The sequence below is a fragment of the Polistes fuscatus genome, unplaced genomic scaffold (assembly GCF_010416935.1).
Source record: "Polistes fuscatus isolate 324 unplaced genomic scaffold, CU_Pfus_HIC Scaffold12, whole genome shotgun sequence".
Taxonomy (NCBI): domain Eukaryota; kingdom Metazoa; phylum Arthropoda; class Insecta; order Hymenoptera; family Vespidae; genus Polistes; species Polistes fuscatus.
Window position 1 is genome coordinate 5,954,146 of NW_025113020.1, and position 23,435 is coordinate 5,977,580.

The 23,435-nt window shown below is 36.5% G+C and overlaps 1 protein-coding gene across 1 annotated transcript; it reads right to left on the reverse strand.

Moving 5' to 3' along the window:
- Positions 1 to 414: 414 nt before the first annotated feature.
- On the reverse strand, positions 415 to 16,094 carry LOC122513217. The gene is made up of 5 exons (XM_043629481.1): positions 15,549 to 16,094; positions 15,108 to 15,407; positions 14,639 to 15,026; positions 10,447 to 10,453; positions 415 to 505 (listed from the first exon to the last, which is right to left on the reverse strand). The coding sequence occupies exons 1-5, from the start codon at positions 16,092 to 16,094 to the stop codon at positions 415 to 417; spliced, it is 1,332 nt and encodes a 443-aa protein (XP_043485416.1).
- Between the last annotated feature and the right edge of the window lie 7,341 nt (positions 16,095 to 23,435).

A 23,435-nucleotide genomic window follows, 5' to 3' on the forward strand; every position in this document is an offset into this window, starting at 1 on the left:
ATTGCAATTCCGAATCTTGGAAACCCGTATGAAAATCCGTATGAAAATAAAATTCCGAGAAATAAATTATAAAAGAATAAATTGATCGGGAAGAACACCTATGCTTATTATCACTCCTATTAAATAAATCGTCTTATTTTCTTTTTTTCTTTTTTTTTTTCTCGTTGGATTAGATAAGCCGAAAAACTAAACGTCTTCTTTAGTATTTTGTTTACTTTACGCGATACCCCTCTTCTTTCATCTGGCACACGAGTAGAAGAACTCGAAGTTAGAAGAAGAAGAAGAAGAAGAAGAAAGTCCCTCTTTGATACTTTACGCAGAAGTTAGAAAGAGACAGATATAGGAATATGGTTGGGACTATGGGTAAAAAGGAAAAAAACGTTCACAAGGAAGGTTTACGTTCATGGTTCTTGGCTACTGTTGCTGTTGCTGTTGCCGTTCCGATGGTACTGGTACTGGTTGTGGTTGTGGTGGTGGTGGTGGTGGCGATGGTGGTGGCGGTGATCTTCAAAGAGGAATCCGCGTGTTTGGCTAACATCTCTAAAACAAAGTGTAAACTAACTAAACGTCCACTCGGTGTTTACTCAGTGGCGAGACTAAGAGGAAGCTCTGCTTGTTCTGTTTTTTGCCCACCTCTCTCTCTCTCTCTCTCTTTTTTCATCATCTAAATTCATCCTTTTTTTATATATATATATATTTAGTATATTTTCATTTTAATTTCATTCCAATCGATCTAAAATTTTAATTCATTTAAATGTAAAAATAATAATTAATTCTATTTGCTTGAGAATTAATAAGCATTTTTACTGAAAGAAATGATTTAAAATTACTCGATCGATTATCGAATCGAATGATCGATCGATCAATCGATATTCGTAATTATTCAAATAAGCGTTAACTTTTCGAACGCGTAGAATAAAGTAAAGTTGAGTTTTAGTATATCTCGGAGAATTTATTTGGTATCCCGGCTGTTTCCCAGCCGGTTATCGGCGACTACCAGCAAATCTTCACGCGTACTGGAATTAATCAACGAGCTGGGCCATCAAAGACCCGAAAGCTGCCCCCTGAAGGAGTTTGTTTATCTCCTCGGATCTTTGGGGTATAGCAAGAAGACACGTACATTCGTATTACACGAGTCTCTACTCTTCACTTAACTTCTATCCTTCTATCTTTCTTTCTTTCTTATTTGTGCCGACGAAAATTCATCCGTTCCTCTTCTTCCTCTTCTTCTTCTTCTTCTTCTTCTTGTTCTTCTTGGAATCTTCTTGCATTTCTAATCGGCCAGTTCTAACGTCTCTGACGAGTACCAGCCTTTACTCTTCTCGTTTCTCAATAAACTTTTCTTGCTTTTTTTCTTTATCATTATATCCCTTTAATCTCCGACGATAGAAAACGAGAAAAGGATTATTCAAAAAAAGATTTAGTTTATGTTAAGAGAATTATTTCATTTTATTTATTGTTATATTTATAAGAGCGAGAGCATGCGTACAGGTAATCCGTGACATAATTTCATTTGAATTATTTTTTTTCATTTAGAATAATACATTTCCTAAAATTGGCAAACTTTACTTTATAGAAAAAAAAACAGGTAATAGAAAGATTGAGATTTTTGGCGGTGTTTTTTCAAACGATTAAAAGAAAAGAAATGATCCAAGGGGAGGAATTTTGCTACCTTCCCTCCCCCCTCTTCGTTTCCCTTATTCTCCTATTCCATCCTTCCTCTTCTTCTTCTTCATCTTTTCTAGTTTTCTGCTTGGCCTTTTATTATTCTATTCCGAACGGTATTGGGAATGGTTCTCGTAGGATCGGTCGGTCGGTCGGTCGCAGTTATGGTTGTGTCGTGTTATGTTATATTTATATAAGGTTCTAAGGTAGCACGAGCCTTGCTTGTTCACGTTTCGGATCGGTTATCGTAAAAAAAAGATCAACGACATCATGCAGCGACAGAGGGCAAAAAAAAATGAAAAAAAAATACATGTAAGGAAGAAAAAGAAACTGACGCGTCGCAGTACTGTCTCGAGACTCCTATTCAAGTTTCTAGGAGGTTTTCAAGTTAGAATTGATATTGGTACGTTGTTAGTCGCATGCTACCCGTGTCCGGTATTACACGCTAACTTATCCCTTCGCCATTTTAAACTTTAATTCATTGATAAAAAGTACACTCCAATGAGATCTTGATTCATTTTATATGTCTTCCAATAAAAATTATATTTGCAAACCATGCGGATTTTAGTTTACGATAAAAGATACATTTTTCTTTTTTTTAATATTATTTTTAACATCCAATACGAATACAAATTTTCGCGAAGTTATTGTAAATTATTTGAAGAAACAAAAAATAAAAAACTACTCATACGTGCGGTCAAATTACTAGAAAAAAAAATATATTATACATATATATATATAAATTGTGTTTATTGATTTATTTTTAGGAATCAACTTTCGTACAGTTAATGCAATCCCTTTTGGAGAATAACTTTCAACGATACCATTTGTCAATGGCATTGCATTTCTTTTTTCCTCCTCTCCTCCTCTCCCTCCCCTCTCTCTCTCTCTCTCTCTCTCTATTTTCAAACGAAAAGATTTCATTTCCTATACTATGATCCCACTTGATGTACGATTCTAACGTTACCAGGAGGATGTTAGTTGTAAATAAGCCTCCTCTTTCTCCTCCACCTCCACCCCCCCAGTCCCTTCCCCCCTCTGCTTTCTCTATCTGTCTTTTGAGAAGTCTAACTATTCAACACCAGTGCAAGGTGGCTCGTGTCACGACCCTAGGGATGCAATAGAAAATTTTAAAACTGTAACAGCTAACGCACGAACCTAGTTTCGTTTCCTAACTACTAGGATTTGTCGTCAGACGAAATCTAAGACGTGGTAGGAAGACTATAGTTATATATATATATATGGGTTCCGGTTGTTAAAAAAGGATTAGAAAGGAACGGGTTTAATCATTTTATATATTTTTCTTTTTTTCTTATCATTAGTTTATTCTATAACGTAATTTTGTATACTTATATATAAAATGAATCAGAGCAAAGTTAGATGTAAAAGCACGCAGAGATGATAGGCGTTTGATAATCGATTAGGTTGACAATAAAATAGTATAACACGAGCGTTTGAAAAAGCATTTATAATCGTTTATATCCTATTTCTATCCCGCAGAGGATTCCGAAAGAAACCGACAATACTCTACGAGGATGAATATGAGTTAAAGTATTATTGGTCATTTGTAAAAAAAGGGATTTTCCTTGGAAAATAGTCACGCTAGTTCAAGGAACAAATACTTACGCGAAATTTCGAGGTATATGAGCGTACCTCGCAACAGGATACCATAAATTACAAAACGTATTTTTTACAAGACAGTTGTCAACCTTAGTCCTTGGCAATGAACCGCTAACCGAAGGTTTTTTTTCTTTTTCCATTCTTTTTCCTTTTCTTTCTCCCATTTCTCTACTTTCTTTATTCTTATACTTTCCTGTTCCGTTATCCAAATCGAAGAAAAATACTTTTTTCTTCCCATTGGACTCTTCATAGATTTGTTGAATTTTCTTAAAAAATAAGACCAAAAAATAGGACCAAAAAATAGGATTGATATATTTCGGTGTCCTCCGATTGTTCAAAATCTTTTGTTTTATTTCAATAGTTTTCCTTTATTGTTTTTTCTACAACCGGACAACGTGGACGCGTGCATCTGTCATAGACAAATGGTCAAACAATTAGTTGAACAAAGAAATCAACATATTTAGAGAAACAAAGATCATTGTAAAAGGAATCCTAAATCATTATCTTAAATACCTATTAATAACTATTAACGTTATTTGAAATGGTCCAAGCATACCATTGATCGTAAACCTTTCCGAAAATAACCGCGTGCCCTGCTAATTAGTTTATACAATGTCAGTGAAACGTCGGAGACGACGTTAAAACACGAAACCAAACTTTTTGGCAAAAGCACATCATTCTTCCGAGGCCTACGTAATTGCCATAAGGAATCGTTCACATTCACGGCTGGTGTCCAATCAAAAAAGAAAAAAAATACAACAACAACAACAACAACCACAAAGAACTAATTAAAAACTAATTCTTAAAATTTTAACCGCGTGAAACTATATATTTTTCAAATATATATTCGTATATAGAATTTCGAAATAATATTCTACCGAAAATTGTAATCGAACCGATAACAATTCTCGTTACAATAATCAACGCAAAAAAAACAAGAGGAAAAAAAGGAAATCAAATTCGAGTGAGAGATAGAGAGAGAAATTGAACGATCCACTCCGAGCCCACAGGGGTCAATTACCGAGAGAGAGAGAGAGAGGGTGGACCCCACCCACCCTCTCTCGGTCGTTTGTTGGATGCGATCATTATCGGGGAAAATGGTACGTATCGTTGGAATATTCCAGGATCGGTGTGATAAACACCAAGCCTTGGAAAATGCTTGGACATAATTACGCGTGCATCGAATAAATATCGTTTGTGTATTCTACGGAAAGGGTGGGAGGAAAGGGAGGGTTTGTTCGGCAATTGGATTGCTAGAATAAGTAAAAGTATCGAAGATAGAGAAAAGGGGTTTCCCCTCGCCTCCTCTACCCCATTAGGTATTTATAAATCCAGATTCACGCGGTGAGACATCTGTTGGACGAGTTAATAACACTCTCCCCCCCGTTTGCAACCCTCAAATACTATTTCACCTTATTCTTTAGCTCGTTACTCCTACTGGAAACCGCCCTGTTAACGTTAACGTTCTATTACCAACAATTCTAGGCCCTGTTTTCTCTACCCTGCAGTCGTAGTTCAACGCGTTCACGTTGTATACCCCGTTACGAAGACACCCCGTAGCTTTTTTCTTCGACTGACAGAATATATCTTTTTTTTTTGTCTCCATCCCTCTCTCTCTCTCTCTCTCTCTCGTGGTTTCTTTATCTCGTATTCGAAGGATAGGTTGCATCGAGAAGAGTGCGCGCACCTACGACACAATCGAGTTTTGCTTTTGGGCTTTTGCTCGTTTCTTTCTTTCCTTTCTGTTTTCTTTCTCTTTTTGCGGCACGAGTCTTTCATTTGTTGATACACTTTTCGGATATTTGATTTTTTTATTTGCTTTTTCTTTCTCTCTCTCTCTTTCTTCTTCTTCTTCTTCTCCTTGTTGTTGTTGTTGTCAGTCCTTCCTTGCGTTTTTCCTTCAACATAAGTTTCTTTATCTGTATCGTTTGGTCTATTTAGTGCTTGTTAGCGGGTACAATAGGTCGCAGCTGATCCCCTTAACGAGGTCGAAACTTTCGCATTGTGCGAGGGTGTTGTAAGCCTCGTCGCGTGTCCCAGACGACGCCTAACACCGTGTGGACGTTTTCACAAAGTATAAACGAATATATATATACGCGTGAACCAATCTACCAAATACCTAAGACCCCCTGTAGCCTTTCTAAAAAAAGAAAAACAGATGAAAAAGAAATAAAAATACATTTCCTACGTTCTCTCCCGAATTCGCTAGGTTTTAACACCGGAAATCTATCGATCCTCGTGCACGCATTTTTTTATTAGCAAATTCACGAATATTTGACCAATTGTGTAAGATTGGCAAGACAAATTTTCTACCCAATGGTTCGGAACTTTTCAAGAATATTTCATATCGTACAAAATAAAAATAACAATTGTTTTCGCGAGTCATAGGGAACGACAAATCGACGAATAAAAAATACAGATCTATAGGGGGGTGAGGTGTTATTGCAAAGTCACGTACGAATAATAATATCTTCCGAAACGCCGAAAAGATCGAAAATCCCGAAAAGCCGCGTTTTATTCTTCGATCTGGTATAAATTTGTACAGGATTGTACGATGAAAAGTTTGTTAAAGGATCCAGCATTTTCCCGATGAGGGTCCTTGTTATTGCCGCGGGCAGGTGAACGCGAAGAAAAAGAAAAAGAAGAAGGAGAAGCCAGGATGTAAAAGATCCGTCGTGTTACTTATTATGAATCTCGTTGAAAGACCCTAAGCAAGTTTTTATAACCGGTACAATGATATCGCTTTTACCAAAACCTACGTTATTTGATTTTTTTTTTTTTCTTTCTCGGTCCACCTACCATGCCTTTCCTTTTTCATTTTATTTTTTCGTTTTATTATTTTTCCTCTTCTCGATCATTGTAATACTAGTTCGCACCTTCCATACAAATACGCCCCCTCCTTTTGATGACTATTATTTATTACAACGTTCATCTCGTTTCAGATCCCTTTTTAAAGAGGAAAAACCCAATTAAATTGTCTACACCTGCGATTTCTACACCATTATTACGTTTAAACGGGGAATCAATACTTATATTCCGATATTTTTTAACGGATGCGTTTTTTTTCCCCTCTTATTTTATTATTATTGAGAAATATGCGGGCTTCATTAGCCCGAACCTTTGAAGAAAATATGAGTAAAGATCATCGACGGATCAAATTTTTACTATCGATTTCCTGTTTTTTCGGGGGATAACGATAACGAGGAAAGAAACGTTCGTGCACGATCCTTCCTTCCTTCCTTCCTTCCTTCTCACACGAGTAATTCTATATCCTCGACTTTTATTTTTATTTTCAAACAAAAAAATTCCTTCTTCTTCTACTTCTACTTCTACGATAAAAAGTTAGAGCTTCTCGTTTGAAAATAGGTCGTAAAATTTTGTTGAGATTAACACGTCGTTCGTTGGACGATGACCACTTCCAATATTTTCTGTTTTTTTATTCCTCCTTCTTCGACGGATTTCATATTTTCCTTTTTTTTTTAGCAGTGTCGGAATTATTACATTCGGGCAATACGAAAATTAAAAAACGCGTTTACTGGTCGCCCTTCTTAAGACCCGCGCTCCCGCATACGGAAAATAACAAGAAAATCCAATTAATCGGAGATTAAATTACAAATTAAAAAACGATGACTCCGCCCCCCTCGTTAAAACAACTTGTAACTTTGTAGAACAACTCGCGCGAGTAAAAATGATCGTAAAAATGAAATAAAAAGATAAACGTAATTTATCAAAACGTAATAATTCTTTCTTAGAAATATAAAAATGAAATAAAAACGACTCTCGCGAGAGACGACCAACTCGAAACATTTTTTTACGGAACAATTAACGCGAACGATTAACAGTTTGCTCGTTTAACCGTAACGAAAAGAAAAAGTACAAAACAAATGAGAAATGAATTACGAGGAGGGTGTTAGAATTGGGGAAAGGGGAAGGGCAAGGGATTGGAGGGGGTAAATTTAATGCAAAAATAACGGGCTCCTTTGGTTGATGCTAACGACTTCGACGGGGATATACACATGCATCATTGATTCTCACTCTATCTACATTCATATGTGTCTGTATGTAAAAGTGTCTGTGTGTGTGTGTGTGAAAGTATACGTGTAGCGAATACACGTGTTTCTCATCGCGTCACTCGACTAGTATCCACCTATTTGTAAGAGAGACCGTAGAAACAGTCGCGTGTCTCTGTTCTGTAACCCCAACCCCCAACCCTCAAGAGCCACCCCCTCCCTCGCCCCCTTTTCGTTGCTTCTTCCAATGTTTTTTTTTTGTACTGTTTTAACTGCGGGATACCGGTGGCGGGTCACGTGTCGTGCTATCCTCCTTCACGATTTGCACGTTCGCTAAAACCTTCATCAACCAACGGGATGGTCTCGTGTCATCCCTTACGTCATCCCTGGGTAAACGTGCGAATGGTACGAATGACGGATTTCGATCGAGCGTAGATCTCCAATCGGAACGTTTGCAATGTTACAAATGATGCGTACAAATCGTCTTATAAAATTGCCATAATGTATTCTTGTTCAAAAATTTATTTTAGAAATATTAACGTAGATGTTTCTTTTCCAATCTAAAAGAAAAAAAGAAAAAAAAGAAAAAAACTATAGTACTAGCGGCCCCCCTGGCCCCTGTCCCCAGGGACAATTCACCGGTTGTTTTCGTCAGTTGAGGGAGATGACGGAGGTATCCAGGTTTCACCACGATTGCTGTAACAGCACCAGCAACCCCCGGGGTTGACAGGAGAGACGCGCATATCGGTAATGTAACCAATCACGAACCCGAACCCGTATATAAGGTCTCGGTATAGAGTCCAGTAGTTAGTATACGTTATACCTGTACCTGTAGTAGTATCGTCCCGTTTTCCTCCCTCCTCCCTGCCCCCAAGCCCCACCTCGATTCCTCGCCCAAGTTCCTTTCCCAAATCCACCCGCGTCATCCCCCTAACTCGGAGACCCCCATAGACGGAGACTTCTCTAGCTTTCTCTATCTCCGTTGTTTCTCTCATTTTAGTGGCAGACGTTTCGAGTTGGTTCGGAGTCCGGGACTCTCTGGTCCAGGAGTTTAACGAGGAGTTTAATGACATCGTCGACGTCCACGTCGGACATGTGGACACGTCCAACGCTAACCCATCTATCTATCTATCTATCCTTCTTCCTTCCTTTTATTTTGATTTATTCCCTACCAGTGTTCCTCATTTTTTTCTTCTTCGATCCACGCTTCGAAAGGGTTAACGAACAAAAAACAAATATAATACCGCCCATACTTTTCTACCAATTATTAGGATAAATAAATGACGTATTAATATTCCAAAAGAAAAAATAAAATAAAGGATAGTTATATATATATCGAGGCGAAGGTGAAGATAAAAAAAAGAAAAAAAGTTAGCGGAGAAAAATCGTCGAGTCGAAAGCCGCCCGGATGTCACGTTTCCTAAGTTTGCCGTGTTCTCACCCTTGTTTGTAGGGGTTTCGGGGGGTGGCGGTGCTGGCGGTGGGATTCGAGAGGCTCCGATTGCACTCGATACACATGTAACTTTACGCACGTGCGTGAAATGTCGCGTACAGGACCTAGGACCCTTCCTTCCCTTCCCTTCCCACCGCCATCTATCTTTTTCCATCTTTTTGACACGAGGGAGTTAGTGTGCGTTTGCAGAGATTGCTGTACCAAATGATTTGTCTCTTTGCGGCATCCGAAACTACTATTTCTACTCTGTTACACGCACGCACACACGCATGCACACATATACATGAAACACTTCTTTACTTCCGAATGAGATCGTTATTCGTCATTCTTCTTTCTATTGTTCAACGCAACCTTTCGACTTATTTTACTTTCCATTTTATTTTGTTCTCCTTCGTTCCATTATTCCGACTAAAACAAAATGGTTGAAACAGTTCAAACGAGTATGTAGGATAATTTATTGGTTAAAAAAAAAAAGACCGGTAGCAGACGACCGAGTATTTCGATTTCGACCCTTCGTTTTCTTCTTTTCCCTTTGTTTTTTCTCTCCTTTTCTTTTTTCTTTCCTGCTTGTTACCGTTCTTCTCCTTCTCCTTCTTCTTCTCGGTAAAAATTCTTTTTACGTTATTTTTCTTCCAACTAAAAGAGAAGAAGAAGAAGAAGAAGGCTGACATCAAAAACACATCGTTTTATATATTCCCAAGTATACGTGTACGTGTGCAAACGGTCCATCCATCCACTTTTGTATCCAACATCCCTTTATCTTACCGGTGCGCTGTTACTTGCGTGTGCTGCAAATAAAAGCTCTTCCCGAGAAACAAACAGGGAACGGGGAGTGAAATAAAATGAGAAAAGAAAATAAATTGACACTATTATGGTACACGTTGGACACTCTCGTTCGTTGTAGTAGATCTCGGATGACCAGTTTCCATCTATGTTTTATTTTATTTGATATTTTCTCTATCTCTCTCTCTACGCTTTTTCATTTCCTTCATCTACTTCTACTTCTACTTCTACCTCTACTTCTGTTTCTGTTTCTTATTTTCTACCGTGTTTTTTCTTCCCCTTTACCTTTATCCTATCTTTTCTTTGAACCGTTTTCTCGGTAACGCGGAAACTGGAAACGTTGAAAAAGTATACCGCGTGAAATATATTCCCAAGGGATTTATTCGTGAGAAAGTATAGAAACTTGTCCAACATTGATCAACTTTGACAACTTCTAATGGAATATTCGATTGCTGGACGATCTTGAATCACCAGACTGTCTTTAAATGGGGGTATCGACATTTTCTTTTCTTTTCTTTTTCTTCAATTTCTAACTCGCGATCCAATTATCGAATAACAAATATACCTAACACGATTAATAATTCGATCATTTCCAATACCAATGAAACTAATGATAAACGTTTGTTAATAATAAAGAGAAAATATTTCACAAAAAATGAAATTCTTCGGAGAGATTAGAACAAAATATATTGGAAACTATCTTCATCGGAGTTAGTACTGATAGATAAATAGATATCAATGAAAATAGTTGGCTTTGGGTTTTGAAAGAGAAGAAGGGCAGGGCAGGGCAGGGAAGGGAAAGGGAAGATATATAATACGAGTTTGTTAACGTGCAACGTCACGTGGCGTGCAATGATACAACTATATCAGTTATCGAACGAACGACAGGACACGTGCCTGATTCAATACGTTTACATGAACCCTATAACACCAGTCTTTGTATCGTATTGTCGATTATAATCGCGTTTGGCTTCCATGATCTCTCATATATAATACAATCTTCATAAACTCTTACGAATTCATTCCTACGTGTGTATACCTTTGCGATATTTCATTTGATTTTATTTCCTCCTCTTTCAAATCATTTTCTTATGCAATATAATAATGATTTATAAATAAATTCGCGTTAAATTAAATATATTCGTTTGTGGAAACATTTTTTTTCTTAGCAATTCAACGAAATGGACAAATTTCAATTCAAATTTGTATTACGTAATAAGAAATAATATTAATCTTATTTTTGTATAGAATAATAAAAAGCGAATGAAAATCATTCCAAAAAAGAAAGCCGGGGAAGGGGGAAACGAAGGAGGTATATAGTACTCGTGGTAGTATTATCCCCACTCTTTTCGAATAATGAATAATTCCCATGGTGAAACATACGGGTATATTTACGTCAACTGAGGGAATTTTCTCTCCGCGATTTCTTTTTTTCCTTTTATTTTTTTTCTTTTATTACAACCCTAACTTACTCGTGCGCGCGCGTCTATATATATATATATATATATATGTGTGTGTGTGAATATTATCATTAAATAACAATATACCCGTGGGATTGAGAAAGATTCCACGTTTAAATATCACTGACTCTATGGTTCTTTCATTTTGACGTTGAATTTCATCGGCTTACATTCACTCTTTTGTATATACTATATCTCGGTATATATATATATATATATTTGTGCGTGTATTGGTGTAACGTATGTGTGTATAGACAGGAGTAAATTATTGCTAAATAGCTACCGGCGGATGTCAAGATGCGGGTCTTCGTTCGGGTGGTCGTGGGATCCCTACTATCGAAAACTCTACCCCGAAGCTACTGAATTCCAAACACCATAAACGCAAATCACTATAAACACCTCTTTACCTTTACCTCATTGATCTTAAATACCATTTATTATTCCTTCCCCAAAAATCACCCTTCGATATAATATAATTTCGATTGAGGATTCGTTATCTCTGACAGGATTTTCAAACGTAGAATTTGATTAAATGGATATGTATTCAATTTAAATAAACTTTAATATTTCGCGGATGGTATTTGAAACATTAAATGTTATATTAAAAAACGTATTACAAATTCTACAAATGATAATAATAATTAATCTTTCAATTGGAATACAATGACAACGCTTTATTACAACAAAAAAACATTGAAAATTTAATCGATCGGATGAATTATTTCCTTCGTACACGTGCGCAACGTTCGGAAGGGCATAATATAAACAATATTTAATAAAAGAATTTTGATAGAGAACAATGACACAGTTCAACGCTAGATTTCGAGGAAGACGATTCGTAGATTATATTCTTCGAACTTTTAAACGACATTAGACACTTGCATCGATCGATTAACCATTTCTTTTTCATACCCTAATGCACTTTACTTATATTACAGGAAAATTTTATCCTCGAAATCATCGCTGTCGCAGTTGCATAAACATTCAAAAAAATACAAAAATTGTAACGTTATAATTTAAAACCAATATTATTAATAATAATAACACATAAATGTTTTCTACGAATTTTTTAAAACGTCTTACAGCATATAGTAACAATGTATTTAATCTTTAAAAGTATTTTCTCGATCGCATTTATTTATTTTTCCTTTTAACCCTAAACCTCGCAACTCGTACTCCAATAATGTCAAACCATTTTGACCATCCTGACGTTAAGAACCTTTTCTTTTGAAAAGAAGAATAAAAAGGAGAAGAAGAAAAAAGAAAGGAGAGAAAGGAAAGGAAATGAAATATAAACGTATATATATATATATATGTGTGTGTGATATTCAACACATCTTCGAAACGATTAGTTAAGCATATTAATCAACACACATATATATATACATGTATATACGAATCATTTAAGAAAATTCTGTACTTCCAAATTTATCCATCGTCTTTTGAATTTGAACCACAAAAGAACGTCATTCGTCGCGTAGGACGTTGACGGATAAGTTTAGTCGGAAATATTCAAAGTTTCTAAGATATGAAAAATCGTAGGATTAATTTTTTACCTCGTAACACCCCCCTTAACAATCTTGAGAATAACAATCTTGAGAAATCTTTTTTCTTTTTTCCTTTTTCTCTTTCTCTTCAAAAGTTGTCCCTTTTTTATCCCCTTTGCTGCATAAAAATACGTTTATGCAGTATCTAACAACGAAAATGCATATATATATACAAGATTTGTTAATATATTTATAATTATTCAAATTCAATGTTTTCCTTGATATACTGTTATCAAAGATTTTCTTTCTTTTTATAATACATATAAAAGAAAAATGACTCGTACATACCGTAAAATAATTATCTAAAATTAAATACCGAGGTACAATAAATACCACGATATTTTTCACAAAACAAAAAAATATAATAAAATAAATTAATAAAACAACGAGAAAAATATCCAATTAACGAAGAAAATAAATCCGAGTCAAAAACGATTTAACCAAACCAACACGCGATTATGCATTTAAAAGCCTAATATATTATCGAATATCAAGAAAGGAAAAAAAAGAATAAGAGAAGAAGAAGGAAAAGGGAAATATTTGAAAGGTGGGATAAAATATGGAAAGAACAAACCCTCTCCCGTCGTTCCTTCTTCTTCTCCTCTTTCACCCACCCTCGCCTAACTCGCTACTTTTTGGTTGTCCCATTCTGGTGCACTTCATTCGTGACAAATGGGTCTAGGAGCTACCGGAATTTTCAACACAATGACGAGAGCAACTCGATGACCTAAATATTCTTAACAATACTACCCATTCCGTTCCACAATTGTCCACACGAACGAGCGAATTCATTTGACCTTTTCTTTCCTTTCCTTTTTTTTATTCGCTCGTTCGATCAGTTTAGGTGCACGCTTATGGCAATAGGTCGCAATAGCATTCGATTAGTATTCGATTGTTATTCGATTGTTCGAGTCTACCGTCGCACCGTTCCCACCCCCCCCCTCTCTCTCTTCCTCACGAAGTGTTCGTTCTCATTCCCACCCCCGTTCCTTTACCATTTCGTTATTTAGACAGTAATCTCGTGCAGAGAAGCAGATTCACCTATTGTGTTGCATTAACGTGATTTAGTGAATATTTTCTGACACCGGTAGTAGCCAGTCGTCCCATTGGCTAACTCCTTTAACGTTCACGTTCGAGAAAACAGATGATCGTGCGTATAAAAAGAAATAAAATAGTCAATGGAAGAAACGTGAAATGGTATGGGGGAAAACCAACCACCACCACCACCCCACCCCACCCTCCCCCGGCTTCTTCCTCTTCTTCTTGGCGTCATCCTGTTGGTCGATGGTGAAAAGAGAAAAGAAAAGAAATGAAGAAGAAGAATTTAATGGTCGTAGAACGAATGGTAAGTTTTTCCCTCGAAAGATCGAAATCTAAGATCTTACGTTTGGGTTTCAGTGTCGTTTTTCCATCGGTTAAAAAGTTAACTTCATCCGTTAGGTATTTTTTGACGTTTAGGGTATATGGGGATGGGTAACCCTCCTACCGAGGAGTCACTTGCCACAACAATTTCATTCTACGCAGATCTAGGTTACAAAATCTAGTTTTTCGTAGAAGAGAAATACATTTTGACCAGCGATCTCTCTCTCTCTATAATAAATCAATTGCTACCGGTCGGTTAACGTAATTGTATGCGCCTTCGTTTACGCGTCTTTTACCATTTCGACCATGTTCCTCTTCTTCTTCTTCTTCTTCTTTTTCTGCCAACCTTTATCTTTGTTAGATCTTTAAATGATTCCCCCAATGATCTTGGTTTTCTCGTAAAAATGTCATCTCGTGTTTTCCTTTCTCTACTCTGTCCTAAACTCGTATTGTCACGTGAATGAATATACCTTCTTGTTCGACTTTTCAAATATCAAAATATCGCACAGTAATGTTCTGTTTTATTGTTAAAGATAATAATTAATGGGAGAGACAGTTACGATCGTAAAATGTCTTAAACGATTTTCTTTTCGTTTAAATATATTTAAGAATTCGTATAGATCATATCCGTGCTTTAGTTGCATTCAAAAAAATCTATATTTATATAATTCTCTCGGTACGAACGAATTACCTGATTTCTCGGATGAATTATGATGATAACGAATCAATCAAAAATACCTTTAAGTTCCATAAATTTGATAAACGTACGAATAGATTCGACTGCGAGTGGTTCTTTGAAAACGTCCAATTCGGTATCACCATTTAAAGTACCCAACACGTGTTCCAAACTCTCACGATTCTTACGCCTGACCACCATACGCGGATACAACACCAATCCAACTATAATTATGTAAAGTCGCCTTTTTTTCATAGCCTTTTCTATTTCGGCCAATGTCGGTGGTCTGGTATTGCAACGAAAAGCCGCCATGGCGTATGTAAGTACGTTTAAATACTGCGACAAAAAATGATACTCCCTCTTGTACTTGAAATTTATTTCCAGAGAGGTGTTGAAAAAGTGAATCAAATCTATGACCGGTGAGGTGTAACAGGATCTTTGAAAATCTACCTACAATCGAATAATCCAAAATTAATATCGATGAAAGAAAGAATCTTTGGAAAAAAGAAAAAGAGAAAAAAAGAGTCATACGAATAAAACGTCGCAGGGTAGATCTTCTCTGAAGCCATGATAGAACATGATATTATTCGTACACAAATCGCCATGATTGATAACGCAAAATTCGTCGAAATCGTAATCGAAAATTTGCTTCCCTTTCGTTCTTATTTGACCGACAAATTTTTCTATTTTATCAGCCGTAACGGAATATTCTTGACCCCATGTACGTATCTCACGACTTATATTGTATATGCTGTTTTCGCATAATCTTAAAAAACTGTCCGAAGCATTGGCGAGTATTCCACCGTGCAACATGGTAGGCCATTCCGGATTCTAGAAAATAAATTCGACGAAGCGTGTATCGAGATTAGTAATCGATGTTTACATCGAACGTTAAGGACAAGTGCTTACGCCAAATATCAAATGAATTCATACGAGTTAATAATACAACAGTTCGATAATAACTCGAATTACCTTTTCGCAAACGGCCACGGATGCGGCGTGAAAAATGGCTAATTTCCTTATAACTAAATTGCAATAATCCTTGGGCAAAGCTTTCCGACGATCCATCATACGATACCCGTGAAAATTTAAACTATCCATTATCAATGTTTTGGTATTGTTAGAACAATAAATCAATTTCGGTCCGAATCTTATATGAGTCAAACGATAAATCTTTTCCAATGCTATCAAATACATGAACATTTCGGTTTCGAATAATTTTTCCTGTTTATAAATTTGCAACGCCATTGGTCTGCCACTTGGTTCGGCTTTAACGATAAATTCGCCATGGTATTCGTAGCTTCCCCAACGTTTGTTATCAAATTTAAAAGTACATAGATAAAGATTACTCAACGTTGAATATTCTATGTTGCATTGTTTGTATCTGTAATTCAATAATCTAATCGCGTTGTCCCCTAAAACTCGACACAAAACGTGTAAGATATAATTTGCTTCTATTTGAAACGAATGTTTCTTGAAAATCGTCTTTGAAATTGTCGATAACTCGGTGGACTCCATTTTTGAGATCTTTTTTTTTTTTAAAACTGCTTTCTATAACGTGAGATACGTTAGGGTCTGACTGTGTCGCGAACTCGACTAATACGAACTCGACTAATACGAACTCGATAAATATTATGGAATATCGATTAATATTTAAACCGTTCGGTTAAACACAGTTTCGACATTGTTCGATCATTTCTACAACCTTCTTCGATATTAAATACAGTAAATAAACAATTCGCAATCCTAGGAGGAATTCTTAAATAACACACATTAATTTAATCTAATAATCCAAATCGTAATATCGAAATAAATAAATCGTTCGTTGTTCTCAAATGTGAAAGATTAAGAAATATATCGGGAAGGTAAGCGAGAATTCGTTCTCACCGAAAAAATCGTGTCAGTTTTAAACGACTCGTAAAATGCATGGTGGAAAAGAAACTTAGGAATCAAATGTTCAAGAGAGAGAGAGAGAGAGAGAGAGAAAATAAAAAAGAAAAAAAAATAATAGAATAGAAGTAACACCAGGAGTTTCCATAGAACTTTCCATAAGATTTTTTGTCGTAGAAATCGTATGTTTGGTTTGTTCCAATCTCGTAAATCATTGGCCAAGGGCTGTCTTTACCAGATTTTAACAATATTTTGAACGTCAAACTTTAGCTTTTAAAATTTCGTCCCAACGTTTCTAGGTTCAAATCCTGATTCCGATCCTACAAAAATAATCGAAATAAATTGTTGAAATTGTTTCAAAGTTGCAGAACGATTCAAATATACCGAGATTAATAATCGTCAAATTTAGTCTTAAAAAAAAATCATGGCCTGGAAAAAAAAGTATGATTTAATATTCCAAAACACTTTGACAAATATACGAGCCCCCTCTTATTTTCAAGCAACAGTAATACAAGCAGTGTAAAAATAAAATGGACTATGGATGACTAAAAAACCGAGAAAAGATCGGACTGGTATGTTGTGCAACAGTGTAAAGGGTAAACTCTATAAAGAAGGTTTTATTATACTAAAAGGGTCTAAGTATGATGAGGGGTTGTAGGGCTCGCGCCAGGAGTACTATCGCGCGTGTGTCCAGAACACCCCCTGTTGATCCCAGGGTTGATCCCAGGGTTGATCAACTAAACAGCACCAGCAACAGTAAAACGTCATGGATCAAACGAACATGCAAGCAAATATGTTTCCAACCTTCGTCGATTCTTCTTTCACGAGACTAACAAAGTTTCTCTTCCTTCGTCGTCCTCGCGTCGACGAGTCTCGAGCCCCGCTGGCTTGAAAAATGGCGGAGGGTGTCCTTTTAAGAAAAACGATCCAAACATCTCCCGTGGTTTCATCTTTTCTATACATTGTCCAACTTGTTAGAAAAATTCAGGCGCGTGCTTTAAATATATTATTTTCTTCTTACATTTTTACCTGACTACAAATATTACAATATTACGCATTTATGATAGATTATTGATCGTTAGATTAGAAATATCGTATCAATCGTCTTAGAAAATTTTCTTAAACGCGAATACAAATATCTAAATTATATTCAAGGACTTGGATTAAACGTCGCGAATTGGCCTAATAGTTTTAGGCAGGATACCTCACATGTGCCACGCGTATTTAATCAAGTTAAGAATTTATATAAAACAGAGAGAGGATGATCTTGAATGATGCCAACGGGGGAGGGGGGGAGGTGCGAGTTGGCATAAAACTCAGTTACATAAAACAGACATACTAGACTAAGGTGAAGCCCTTTTTATTCGTTATTAACCCGTTCCCCCTGCGTTAGATTCCCTCCCACAATTGGTCGCAACCTCTTAAGACACCGACCACCCTCGCCACCACCCCCGTTTAACAATGGCGGAGAATGGGGGAAGCCTTTCAGAAGAAATTCTTTACATATGCATAGATCCCATAGTGGAATATCAAAGATACCATAAAAGATCGTCTACGTTCTCGAGAACAGGAAGTTAACCCTTTTCTTATCCGTTCTACGTCATAACAGTGGCTTCCTTTTAAATAGATTCGTAAGGTACCACCACCATCTTTGATTATTCCTAGTCGAATTGATAAATAAAATGAAAAATTTGACGATTATGCATAAATTCGCATTGGTATCCTTTTACGTAACAATATGTATAATAATAATGGTTAACCCAAATATTTAAATTCGTATGAATAGATGATAATTGTCGTTTATAGATTCGTCGTATCAAAAGCTTCCAACATTTTCCCACGGACTAGAAAAGAAAATACGAAAGTTTAGGCATACTTTCACTTTTAAACCAATCCTAGAATTCTCTACTATAAATTTGATAAATCACGAGGAGAACAGGAAGAGCAAATCGTTTGAAAGAAGCCAACACTATTGTGGCAACAACAAAATTGTAAAACCATGGAGTCGTCGTATATTTTTCTTGCGTTTATTTTCGAGAACTATGATCACCTTTTGTCAATGTTCTATAATAAAATTGGATGACCCAGTGAGAGATATTCCAAAGAGAAGAAAAGAAATGTTTCGTTGTTCCCCGAGTGTGATCCTCGTGTAAAATCTTGCCTGTGTATAGTTGTCAAAATGTAAGTCATTTTTCTTTTTCTTTTTCTTTTCTTTTCTTTTTAACCCGTTGTGACACTTTTGAAATTCTTAGCAAAATAGAACTCGTTCGTTTTTTCTTCCCCCTCCCCCCTGATAAAACAACGAACGCGAATAAGCTTTAATTACAAAATGCAAAACCTTAAACAATTTGGAAAATAATATTTGTTCTCGTACACGAGAGCACCCAGTATAAGAAAAGTTGTTGTCGTGTTTTTTTTTTCTTTATCAAATCCCCCTTTTTCTTTTTTTTTTTCCTCCCTTTTCTCCCTTTTTTTCGCGTCATCTCTCGTCGATACATGAGGGCAAGTACACGCATCGCATAATAAACATAGTCAAACTCTCGTGACAATAATCAAGGAAATTGAATAGCTCAGCATGCACGCAGCGCGATATTCAATGGATACTACTCACGTATGTCCATGTGTATGCATGTTTGTGCGTTGTTGCACCCGCCGCGATATTTCCCGTGCAAATAAATACGAAACTAGTGGTGGGTTTAATCGTTGGGAACGCGTTTATTCGGAACAAAAGTATAAAAGAATGATTTTTTTCTAGATCTGATCAATAAAAAACACAAAAGTAAATCTTATTTTCTCTACATATAATAATCTTATTATAATTAATAACTGTGTTTTTTTTCTTTTCTAATTAGGAAACATATTATATTATTTGTACAACGCGTTGCGTTTGTCTCGTCGAATAAAATGAAAAATGAATTTTGTTCGAATACCAAAAAGGATTAGAAAACAATCCTTCCAGGTGTCCCCAATTATATTAATTCGTTCAGTTTTGGGTCGATCGTTCTCGGAACTGTTAGGAATCCACTGAATTGTATGAGATACGAGGAAACCTGTCAATTAGGAATTCCTCGTTCGTTTCCCGATATCCGCTGAATCGGTCTTTCCGTAGTACTCGTTCGCAAAATGTGTCAGCTAATTGCAACATAGAACAATTTTAACGACAAGGAGTTACACGTCAATCTCTTTTCGAATTTCTTTAAACCCTGACACTTTCCAATCTAATACAAATATTCCAACAAGTTTTATCATAATTCGATGAATATACAAACGAAAAATTTCATCCATAATTTATACGTTATAAATAAACTATAGAAATGTAATCTACCATAGAGAAAGAAAATAATAAAATAACTTGATATGCGAAATATGATCGCGAATCCTTCAACGTGTTGTATAGTGGAACACAGAGTTATTATAAGAGAGACGATTATTACTGGTAGTTACTTCTGCTAAACTTTATCCGGGTAGCGATGATATTATTTAACAAACAAGCCGGATGGCGAGCTTAATAGAGTAGTGTTACAACTAATCCTTGCGTTCGACTTTACTTCACCCACCACGAATGCAAAATGCAACCAACCGACCAACCAAACAAGTAAGCAAGCGTATCCTCTGGTAATTAAGAGATTAAATCCTGTTGCCTGACACTTGTGCTGTTCTTTTCGAATCTAAGACATGCCGTTCGTACACAGTTTCCATACTTTTACCTTTACTTTACCCCCACTACTTTCCATTCCCCTACCCAACCCTTTTCTTCTTCCTTCCTTCCTACTTCTCATTATGAATATTTTGTATTTTATTTTCCCCCGTTATTAACCGAATCGCATTAACCGTGTAAACTCGAAACGTTTCTTCCTTGCACAAGCACACCATAGTATACCATAGGATACCCCACTTGCCGTTCATACGATATCGTTCGTGGTTCTCTCGTGACTCGAGGAAGCCATTTTTTTCTTCTTTTTTGTAATCTTCTTTAATACTAACATTCTCTTACTCTTCTTGTAATATCAATGAGAAGGTTAAACTCAATTAATTTCAATTCATTTCAATGCAAATAATTCGTCCGTGCATTCATTGATTACATTTAATAAATTCTTAACAAAGTATTTCGGACAAATCCTACCACTCGATAGTGAAACTATTGCAGTGACGGAAAAAAGAAAAAAGCACTAAAACTGCATATGGAAAAGAAAAAAAAAAGGAAAGCTAACAAACGAGGAAGATTTTTTTTGATAAGTACAACCCATGCTTGGTTCTCATCGATAAATTGAAGAGAAAGAGAGAGAGAGAGAGAAAAAATTGTTCGACGATCAGTTATAAAAGTACCAACCCACCCTGAAAAAAAACTGAAAAAAAGAACACAAAACTAGATCGTGGTATATCGATGGAAGGAAAGTGGGGGTTGAGTCTGGGGTGGGTGGCGATGCTGGTAGTGGTGGTGGTGGTGGTGGTGGTGGTGGTGGCGAGGATTAAGGGGGTAGGAAAGGAGAGGACGAATTCGAGTAGGGAATACACGTACACGTATGTTGAATGTGTTGGAGTGGTGTGGTGTACGATGAGAAGGACACGTCTCGAATATTTTACCCCAGGACTTTTTCCACTTTAATTGATTCAATCGGCGAAAAACACGGCGTCGAGTCGGAGTCGAGTCGAGTTTGGTTGACTGTGAGCTCGATTCTATATATGTATGTGTAAATGTGTTGCGTAGGTGAATTATAGGGCGAGGGGTATTGGGAGGGGAATTTATTCCAAGCGTAAAACTCAGCCCACTCCAACATCTAACACGATTCCAGCAGCCAACCGGTGTAACGAGAATCCTGAACCAACCACCCCCCTCCCTCCCTTTTCGATGGAAACGCCAAGCCCCTCTTTGCGGTTTACGTCTTTCTCACTTTTGCACAGGCGCGCGTATTTTCCATCCTATATTTATCTATCTATCTATCTATCACACACACACACATAAATAATAGCTCACCCTGTTAATGCTGCATTGAGTACGAAGCAGCGGCAAGTTGCGATATTATCTATCTATCTGTATCTATCTTTTTGTTAAATTGCAAACACCCACACAGATACATACGATATACGTTTACTCTCGCAAAGATAATATTTCAGCCTGGTAATGTGGCATTGGGTGCGGATGCACCAGCAAGTTGCGATATTATCTATCTATCTTTGTCCTATTAGAAATATTCACGCATAGATACACACACACATAGATAGACGATCTATCTCTCTCACTTCCCTGACAATATGGCTGGCGTTGGGTGCACAACGCAGCAACGTTGCGATATAATATGGAAACATTTATACACAGAAGCATAATGCTGAGAAATGTTGTTGCCGGTTTGCGTAATCCTCCCTCGAGAAAGGTACAAAGTTGTTTCTCTCTCTCTCTCTATATATATATATATATATGTATAAATCTGTGTATGTGTAGGTGTTGGTTAGAGAAAGATAGAAAGGGTTCAACCATAGTTATATAAAGTCAGCAAATTTCTCTACCCAGTGGTGGGTTCCTGTGTTATTATTGGTGTGTTGCTGGTGCTGGTGCTGGTACTGGTTCTGTTGGAGGTGGTGGTGGTGGTGGTGGTGGTGGTGGTGGTGTTGCTACTGCTGGTGGAAACTCGTCTCGCGGATTTTCCGTTTGTTATTTTAATTAGAGCCTTCGGGGCCCCTCTTAACGAGAACCCTGTCTCTCTCTCTCTCTCTGTCTCTCTCTCTCTCTGTCTCTGTCCCTTTTCATTCTAGTATTTCTGCAACGTCGTTGTTTCGTCTCGGATTTATTTTCCTCGCCTTTATTCCTACGGAATGACGAGTAAATTGTAGAAGAAGATGATGGGAACCACGAGAAGAAGAAGATGAGAAGAATTTTTGCGGGAGTGTGAGAGAGAGAGACGATTGCTATCATTTACGCGAAAATTTTAACAATCTTTTTGTTCTTAATAAGTGAAAATTTATTATCTCAAACTTTTGACTCTCCCTCTCCCCCTTCGTCCCCTTAGTCGACCCTTTCTTCTTCTTCTTCTTCTTCTTCTTTTACTTTCTCTTCCGTGATATTTTTTGTTCTAGTTTTTTAATACAATTTTTTTTTCTCCTTTCTACTTCCTGTTTTTTTTCTAAGGACTAAGTTTGAACATACTTTCGTTGAGCTTCTTTCATCTGATTCATCTTTGATTTCATTCTTTACACATTTTTCTAACTCTTTTTTAAGAATAATAGGAAAGGGTTAGAAAACTTGTATACATACATATTTTTTCCTTTTTTATTCCCATTAACTTTCTTTTCTCCTAATCCATATCCCTGCTAGTAGAGAATGCTAAGAGGAAAAGGGTTAAAGGATTGAAAAGAACATTTTTACTGCTATTACTGGAATTGTTGCAACCAATATATATTTTTCTTAAAAAAATACAACCCTTTTCTTTACTATTCTAACCATTCTAGTTTGTTTTCTTTCTTCCTCTTCCTTATCCTCTGTTACCTTTTATTTACCCCTTTTTTTAATAACAAGAAAAAAATAAAATTTACGGCAACAAATCAAAGTCAAAGAGTTCAAGGATCAATTTGTTTTTTTCTTCTCCGTTTCCTTTTCTTCTCCAATCGCTTGGACAACATTATTTATTTTGATCATTTTAGAAAGAAAAAAGACAGCGTGCTCCTTTTTTATTTTTCATATCACCGTTAAAAAGTCATTTCATCCTTTTGTTACAAATTTCACTAATCCGCCCTCTCTTTTTCTTTGTCGTTGATACTTTTTTTCTTTTTTTTTATTCGGTCAGTGTCAGGGACAAATAAAAAGCAAAAGGATGACGGAAAAGCTCGAAAGTAACAGCCCTTTTTATGGAACATTTTTAAATCCGTTAAAAAGGACACCCCTTGAGTGCATGCGCGTTTTAATTGTGGCATGCGTATCATATAGAATACATTTTTTTGTTGTTAACAAAATTCTTTATAAAGATATATTACGTG